The sequence below is a fragment of the Geotrypetes seraphini genome, chromosome 6 (assembly GCF_902459505.1).
Source record: "Geotrypetes seraphini chromosome 6, aGeoSer1.1, whole genome shotgun sequence".
NCBI lineage: Eukaryota > Metazoa > Chordata > Amphibia > Gymnophiona > Dermophiidae > Geotrypetes > Geotrypetes seraphini.
In genome coordinates, this window is record NC_047089.1 from 44,362,599 (window position 1) to 44,371,904 (window position 9,306).

Genomic DNA, 9,306 nt, shown 5'->3' on the forward strand with positions numbered 1-9,306 from the left:
CACCTGTGCACAGCAGTCCAGAAGATCTTTCTGGACTGCCTTCACCTGAGTTGTGAGCCCCTGAACCGACTCTTCTTGCTCTCCCAGGCGCTTTTCAGTGTCCTCCACTCTGCCCAGCAAGTCTGCAAAGTCCTGCCTGATCTCTTTTACAGCCTCTTTTATTTTGCCTTTCACAGCCGCCACCTCCTCTTTAATTTCCGTAGCCCACAGTTTCAGGTCGGCTTTCGTAACTGCCGCCGCCGACCCTGCTCGCCGTAGCCTCGGGGAAGCACCGCGCTCCGACTCTTCTTCCGACGCGCTGTCTCCCGACTCGCGCGCGGATAAGCCCGAGGTCCCGCGCACGTGGCGGAGGCCTCCCTGCTCGCCTCCACGCTCCGACATTCTGCCGGGCTCCGCTCGTTTTTTTGAGGGCATCGCTCAAGCGCCCCGAGCTTCCCCCACACTCTTCCGACCTCAGGCTCTCAAAATTCGGCGTCCCGCAACGGGAAAGTAATGCGCTCTGGAGGGGAGAGTCAGAGCAAATTCCCTAACCCTCCATCCTGGATCGTGACGTCACCGGAAGTTCCTACCCTTTTCTTCTACGGCCAACTCCAGACTCCGTCCTTCTATTTTGCTGCTCTGCATGTTTGGAACAAACTGCCTGACTGGGTGTGTCAATTTCCGTCTCTGGCAGCCTCAAAAGCCAATTCTTTGAGGATGCTCTCAACTCAAAACTCCAACCCACCTGCTAAGCACCAGTATCTGTCTTATCATTCCCTCTGTAATTCCCCCACCTGAGCACTGTGTATTGATGCACCTTCTTGTCCAGTTTCTCTGTCTTGACTAGACTGTAAGTTCTTTTGAGCAGGGATTTGTGTCTTCTATGTTTTGATGTACAGCGCTGCGCATGTCTGGTAGCGCTATAGAAACGATCAGTAGTATGTTCCCTAACATAATTCCATTCTGTAGCGTAATGACCAGAATTAAAGGAAACTGATTTTTGGCACAAAATGTATCTACAGCTCTTTATGCCAGAGGATCAGGTTTGTAATGCTTTTTTTTTTGTTTTGTCTCATTTAGGGCTCCTTTTACGAAGGTGCGCTAGCGTTTTCAGCGCACGCACTGGATTAGCGCGCGCTGTAGCATGCTCTAGCTGAAAAACTACCGCCTGCTCAAGAGGAGGTGGTAGCAGCTAGCGTGCGCGGCATTTTAGCACGCGCTATTACGCGCGTTAAGGCCCTAACGCGCCTTCGTAAAAGGAGCCCTTAATTTCTTCTGACTTATTCAGATAAGACACACAAAAAAAACACACAATAGTTTTCTGATCAAAGCTCAGAAATGAGCGCACAGTACAAAATTAAGACAACTTGCATACCTAATAGGAGATTAATTCTTGAAAGAATCTAATAATGAACTTGGTAACTTGCTTAGTTCTATTTTATCCTCCTCTTCAGGATCTCCGAGCTATGGAACAGCTTTACTGCCCATCTTCGCAGTTCGACCTCCCTCCAACACTTCAGAAAACATCTGAAAACTTGGCTTTTCTCCACAATGTAACTACTCCCCCCCTCTCCATTATTCTAAGTCCCCTCTTTCCTTCCTGTTTACCAAGCCCTACTTCCTCCCATTGGAGTTCCTTTCTTTTTTAATTCCTGTAAACCGTGTCGAGCTCCACTTCCGTGGAGATGACGCGGTATATAAACTTAAGGTTTAGTTTAGTTTAGTTTATCACCTTCTATTCATAGAAATATGCTTCAAGTTAAATTAATAAAGGCATAATTTTAGCCTTTAGATTGACATCCTGTGAGTTTTACATGAGTGAAAATGGTCTTCATCCTTCTTAAAGCATTGTTTTTCTTCTAGGCCCAGTTCATTTAATTCCATCATTATGCTGTGATGAGACTTGTAGCCTGGAGAATAACAGGGCTAACTGCCGTTTTCCTTCTCAGAGCACACTTCATGAAAGGTAACTCGGGCCCAAATTCTGTAACCAGCGCCTAAAGGTAGGCATCTATTTCGGAGGCGCCCAACTAGATAAGCACCTTTCTAAACTGAGTAACAAGCTCAATTAAGCTTTATAATTAGCACTGATTGAAATATGGACGCCTATCAAGAAAGAGCAATTCTGTAACAAGGCGCCTCTAAAAATTTAGGCGGCTTTCAAAAAAATAGGCGCTATGCATGTTAGGCGTGGGCGTGGCTACATGTTAGGCACCTTGTTGCAGAATCATTGCTCTTAAGTGTGCTTAAGCGCTCAGCTAGGCGTGTGCCTAGAGCTGGCCTATTTCTTGGGCGCCTCCAAAATAGGTTCCGCTCAGCGTGGTTCATTAAACAGCACCCGATTTTACTTGAATCGCGCTGAACAGTGTCTAATTAGGCACCTAACGTTTGGGCGCTTCTTATAGAATTTGCCCTTCAGTCTCTTCTGCATGCCAATCCAACTTCATTCTGTCATTTTTTTCATTAAAGTTTTAAAATTGTACAACTTTTCAAATGAAACCGCTCCAGTTTCCTATGAAAGGCAAGCATAAACAAATGGTATGTTCATATAGATCAGTGGTCTCAAACTTGCGGCCCAGGGGGACCACATGCGGCCCGCCAGGTACTATTTTGAGGCCTTCGGTATATTTATCATAATCACAAAAGTAAAATAAAACAGTTTCTTGATCATATGTCTCTTTAGCTATAAATGACAATATTATTATTAAGACTTAGCCAAAAGGAAAGATGTATAAACTATAAAGAGTTTTACCTCATGCAAAGTTGCCATTTCTTTAATAAGACATTGACTATTTTTTCTGCGGCCCTCCAAGTACCTACAAATCCAAAATGTGGCCTTGCAAACGGTTTGAGTTTGAGACCACTGATATAGATTAATGTGAATTATCAGTGTCGCTCAATTTGGCCATATCAAACAATCCAGCATACAATAAGAACCAGGTAATGTGTTTTCAGCCTTCAGGGATAGTAATTTCAGAGACATTCTCTAAGAATCAAGATTGAGATTCTGGGATGATATGCATGCTACAAATTTTCATGTAGGGCATTTATTGATTATAATCCAATTTAAAAAACTGTATATGCCAAAATTTTAAACATTGCACTTTTGCCCTTTATTATAGTGTAGCTATTTGTGAGGCATTTCTATTTTATTCCTTGACAGATTCTTAAGTAATTACGTTATGACAGATTCAGATTGATCTGGTGATATGATTATTTTAACAGAAGAGAGTTGAAGATGGCGCATGAAAATGTGTTGGTTAGATCCTGTGGGTTTTATATTTTGGCCAATGGTTAGAGAAAGGGAAAGGAATTGGGACTTCTATACCACCTTTTTGTAGTTTTACAACCACACTCAAAGCGGTTTGCATACAAGTACTTCAAGCATTTTCCCCTATCTGTCCTGATGGGCTCACAATTTATCTAATGCACGAATACAGGATGTCCGGGGCGGTACTTGGCGAGACCTCCCCGGAAAGATACTTGGGAGTTCTAATTGACAAGTCGATGAAGCTGTCCGTGCAATGTGTGGCGGCGGCGAAAAGGGCGAACAGAATGCTAGGAATGATAAAAAAAGGGGATCACGAACAGATTGGAGAAGGTTATCATGCTGCTGTACCGGGCCATGGTGCGCCCTCACCTGGAGTACTGCGTCCAGCACTGGTCGCCGTACATGAAGAAGGACACGGTACTACTTAAAAAAAGTCCAGAAAAGAGCAACTAAAATGATTAAGGGGATGGAGGTGTTGCCGTACAGTGAAAGATTAGGGAAACTGTGCCTTTTCTCCCTCAAACAGAGGAGATTGAGAGGGGACATGATTGAAACATTCAAGGTACTGAAGGGAATAGACTTAGTAGATAAGGACAGGTTGTTCACCCTCTCCAAGGTAGGGAGAATGAGAGGGCACTCTCTTAAATTGAAAGGGGATAGATTCCGTATGAACGTAGTCCTTCTTCATCCAGAGAATGGTAGAAAACTGGAACACTCTTCCGGAGTCTGTCATAGGGGAAAACACCCTTCAGGGATTCAAGACAAAGTTAGACAAGTTCCTGCTGAACCAGAACATACGCAAGTAGGGCTAGTCTCAGTTAGAGTGCTGGTCTTTGACCAGAGGGCCGCCGCGTGAGCGGACTGCTGGGCACGATGGACCACTGGTCTGACCCAGCAGCGGCAGTTCTTATGTTTTTATGTTCTTAATGTACCTGGGGCAGTTAGCTTAATTGTGTGTGTCATTTTTAAAATATTTGTTTTCCCTCAATTCTACCCCAAATCATTCTGCGCATTCATATAACTAAGCCCAGCTGTCTGCAATAGGGATTCCTATTGGCATTTGACTTACTATATTTCAACTTATTCTTGATTTTACAGGGATGCATATTCTGTGGGAGAAATGGTTCCAGCATTCGTGGGATCCATTACAAAGTCAGCAAGTGAAGAGCTTGCAGAAGCCTGGCCTCTCATAAAAACTCATTCTGGCAGGGATATAGTCTCCTCTTGTGAATCGTATCCAGAACAAACAGAAAGGGAGGACTGTTCTTTCAATTCAGAAACTATAGACAAAGTTACTTTGGAGTCAGACCATGACAAAGATCCAGGTGGATTATTTGTTTCACTTCATTCTCACTCCATAAATTCTGTGGAATCTATTGAACTTCTCAAGGAAAATTCAAGTCCAGATGTTTCATTGACTCTGAACCTACCACCTGTTGAAAACCAATTAAACCAAGAGTGTGAAAACACAGTTATAGTCGTCGGAAACGGTGGTAATAAGGTAAGATAATCAGCAGTAAACAAGAAATACAGAGAATCTTTTTTTTCCCCAGAGACTATTTTCTCTTCATATACAAGTACTACTACCAAAATATAATTCAGTCAGAGGCTAAAAGAAGCAGTCCTTAGTTAATTGTAACAATTAGTTGTGCAAAGTGCTTTAAAGCACTTTCTATTTAAACTTTATTTCCATAATTGTGGAAATAACTGAGGGATACACTTCTCCAGATAGTAAGGATCACCTATGGATCTTGTTTTTAAGATACCCACAATGCATAATCATGAAATATAGAAGCCAACCGCACATAAAGACCATAATATCCAGTCTCCCACCCACACCAACTGCTCAGGTCTTTAATCTGTCTCGGAACCTGATTAATTTGCAGTTTTATTGCCATAAAATTCAGATTTTTTTTTCATACAAATTGAATGCATGTATGCTATCATTAGAATCGTATATGATTACAGAGTAAATAGCAAAATTGTAGGATCTGATTTTGGTGCAGGGCCATAATTTTTAAAAATTATTTTTTAAATTAGTATTTTTTAATTACTAGGATAAAAATAGCAAAATTAGTTTATAACAATACATATCTCTCTCTCTCTCTCTCTCTCTCTCTCTCTCTCTCTCTATCTATCTATCTATCTCTGGGGTGTTAATAAGTGAAGTCATACACTTCTAATAGATGTCCTGTAGTGACATGAATCCACCATTCATGTCATATAACCATTCTTTGCTCCAAATGGAGAAATACACCTTTCACTACTTAATCATAGTCATTTCCATATTGCTGCAACTTCAGTTCCCTATTATAGATTTGACTATGGCTAAACCCTTAGTTCCACATTTTAGCTTTGCTTAGGGGAAGAACAGTCTGAAGGAAAGACCTGAAGGTTGTGTGATTAGTAAGCTGTTGTATTCAGAAAACATTGTTATGCGTAATCAGCTTTTCTTTCTCTAAAGAGAAGCAGTTCACGTTAGTCATACTCATGAGATTCCCTAACTAACTACTGTCTTTAGTTAAAAAAAAAAGTAAATACACTTCTCCCTCGTTATTCGCGGGGGATAGGGGCAGAGCCGGACCGCGAATGGCGAAAAACTGCAAATATCCGGCTCTGACCCACCCCCGCCTCCCTTCCACCTTCCCCTGGCATCCCGGCCATACCTGGTGGCCTAGCTGGTTTTTGGGGCAGGAGCGATCTTCCTACGCTCCTGCCCCGTGCAGATAGCCATTAAGAAATGGCTTTGGGGAGTTCCCGTAGTCTCTCGAGAGACTACGGGAACTCCCCACAGCCATTTCCTAATGGTTGTCTGCACGGAGCAGGAGTGTAGGAAGATCGCTCCTGCCCCGAAAACCAGCTAGACTACCAGGTAAGGCCAGGATGCCGGGGGGAAGACAAAAATATGGGGTTTTTTTTCTCTCCCCCCCAAAAAAAAAATTGCGATTATGTGAAATCGCGAATGGGGAGGGGGAAGTGTAAAAAAAAGGGGGCTGGGGAGGGCAATAAACCACCACCACCACCAAAGGAAAACATTTTTATTAAAACCTTTTTGTATTTGATTTTTAATAACAGGGAGTATAACTTGAAATTATTAAATGGATATTGGGAGGGATAGAGTTGGGATCTTTCCTTCAAAGGTATTGTGGAAGAAGGACTGTGTTTTGCTGGGAGGCCATGTTTAGAGATGACTGTGCATGTCTAGAGATTGTGAACATGAGGTGAACTCAACATTACAGCTTTATATGGATGACTGCTGCATTAGCCTTAATATTATATGATCCTACTTGTACCTCTACCCCTGGATTCTCTAACTGGCACCAATGTCAGTGGCTCCCACTTATAGGCATAAGTTAGTGTGCCCCTCCCACTTTTAAGCACCCACACATGCATCAGGCCTTTGGCTGGTGTAACATGGGTGCCTTGATGCCTTTCTAGAAGAGGGGTCCTCGGGTGCCTAAATGGAGGTACCCAGCAGTGGAATTGTCATAGTCTTTTGGTTGATATGGACTGTAAAATATAAACACATTACAGAAGCACCAGAATAGAGGCTACACTTGTACTAATAGTTCTTGGTGAGTTTATCCTTATTATCTTTGTTGATGCTCACAGTATTTTAAGTTATTACTATGTTCTTTCATGTTTTGAGAGTAGAGATTAAGTGACCAATCCATGTATTTTTTTTAACCCTTGTTGCACTAATTTCTTTTAGGATGCTTAGAAAGCTTTTGTACCAGAAAGCCTCCTGCTGCCAGAAATCATCTTTGCTATTGCTTATGGGGCAAATAGGACTAATCTTCACTGTATTATGATGGCAGAAAAACAACTGAAAGAAACTGGCAGCCTTTATGCAGTTGCATCTGAGCCATAACAGCGGTACGCTAAAGTCCCAAGGAGCAACTTTACAGAAGAAAGAAGACACTCTTTTTGCTTGCATATTTTCAGTCAGCAGCTTCTGTTCTCCTTGGATGTCTGAAAAGCTTCATGAACTGAACTTGAAGCTAAAAGCATTATGTTGTCTGTGCATTAGACTGGTTAGTTGAATATAGCAACAGAAGACGAGCTGTAGTCAGAAGTTTACCAAGTACATCATTAGCTAGACTAAGCATGAGATGTCTTTTTTTGGACTTAAAACCACATATAAAGTTTTTTTTATTTAAAAAAAAGCTAAAAACAATTAAAAACAATTCTATTTATGTGACGGTCATCATCTGTTGATGAGATGAGACTTTACAGTAAATCTCCTTAAGGCAGAACTTGGAAACCAAGAACACTTCCTGGTACATGTGTTAAACATGGTGTTTCTGACCAGTTCATTAAGGTTTGAGTTCAGATTCTCCCCATCTGGTAAGCTCTGTTGGGCATTGAGGCACTCTCAGGCAGGTTGGGAGGAACAGTGCTGTGCCGAGGAACAGTCTGCATTACATGGGGGAGGGGTGGGCAAGGAATCTAAGACAGAGGATGTGAAACTGGTAAAAACACATTGATTTTAGGGGTTCCAGAGAAATAAGCCCTCAAAAATGGCCCAGTGCATTTCCAGCTTCTGCAGCATAGAAAGTTAGAATGAAATGTAGGCAGTTTAAGAGGTGGAATTCCCTACTCTCCCAAACCTCCAAACTGCCTCTAGCTTTGCAACTGCCTTCACAGCCCAAAAACTATCCACCTGTAATTGCCTCATCACCCCCATATACTGCCCCTCAAAGTCCCAAACTACACCCCACAACAGCCCCATCCCCCAAAATATTGTACAATTGCCCCACACTCAAGAACAACACCCTGCAACTGCCACTCATTCCCAAGCTTCACACAGGTGTAAAACTACCCCCAGGAAACTGACCCAATCAAAAAAACTGCCCCACCACCCTATAAACACTCTCACCCCAAATCTACCCCCACTCCTGCATCTACCCCACCACTTCACCAACTGCTCCATATCTGTAAATAACCTCCACAAGTGCCCTATCATCCTCCAAACTATCCCGCACCCAAAAACTGCCTTATCTGCAAATGACAGCACCCCACAAACTGTCCCACCCCCAAAACCTAATCCCCATAACTAGCCCTATGTGATCCAAACTTCCCCCACTCCCTATAACTTGCTGCTGCCTCACAATTGCCCTCCACAGACGCAACACATTCTCAGTTCGGAAGAGAGATATACAGGCACACAGGCACATGCAGACCTCACAGATACACACACACACTGAAAACTACTTCAAGAATCATAGTTTGCTTATTGGTTACTTTGTCTATACTCATTCCTCCATATTCATGGGGGTTAGTGGCAGAACCGGCCTGCAAATAAGAAAAATTTGCCAATAACTTTTGGGCCGACTCTGACCCACCCTTGGACCTTATCTGGTGGTGTAGCGGTGATGCAGGGCAAGAGCGATCTTCCAACACTCCTGCCCCGTACAGAGTCATGCTGTGCACCTGTGCTGTGAGTTCCCGTGGTCTCACGAGACTACAACGGCAGTTCCCGTTGTAGTCTCATGAGACCACGGGAACGCACAGCACGGCTCTGCATGGGGCAGGAATGTGGGAAGATCGCTCCTGCCCCGTGTCACCGCTAGACCACAAGGTCTAGCATGAAGTTGCCACCGGAGCTGTGTCCACGGCTGAGGCTGTGCTTCTGGGGTGGCTGCTCGCCTCGCCCCGATCCAAGTCCTGGGGCTGGTTCTGGTCGTTGCTGGCTGCCTCCAAGCGATTCTCTATGGGGGGGGGGGGAGGCAAAAAAATTGCAAATAGTTGAAACCGCGAATAGGGAGGGAGAAGTGTATTGTCAAGTAATATCTGTTGTCGTGGGCAGGGCCAGACTAAGTTATTGGCAGCTTAAGTTTGCATTTACTTTATGCCCACATATCAGAGCTGAGGTGGAAGGGACTGAGGAAGTTAGGATTGACAACTGGCTTTTTTCAAATGTCAGCAGAATTTTATCCAGAAGGCAGAAGAATGGGTAATATGTCTGGACATATTTCTGACTTTAAAACTTCTATCTGCAGTTCTCCAGTTTACCTCACCCCATCAACTTGAGTGAGCTTGCCTTGCTTGCTTCC

The 9,306-nt window shown here is 43.4% G+C and overlaps 1 protein-coding gene across 3 annotated transcripts in view; it reads left to right on the top strand.

Annotated features, from left to right (window-relative positions):
- TNFRSF19 (TNF receptor superfamily member 19) overlaps positions 1 to 8,331 on the top strand; it is a 74,796-nt gene extending 66,465 nt beyond the window's left edge. For all 3 annotated transcript variants that reach the window (XM_033947417.1, XM_033947419.1, XM_033947418.1), the window contains 3 exons: positions 1,843 to 1,945; positions 4,349 to 4,751; positions 6,963 to 8,331. In XM_033947417.1, the coding sequence (XP_033803308.1) occupies positions 1,843 to 1,945; positions 4,349 to 4,751; positions 6,963 to 6,971 (515 nt within the window). In that variant the 3' untranslated portion in view covers positions 6,972 to 8,331. The remainder of the gene's footprint in view (positions 1 to 1,842; positions 1,946 to 4,348; positions 4,752 to 6,962) is intronic.
- The last annotated feature ends 975 nt before the right edge of the window (positions 8,332 to 9,306 follow it).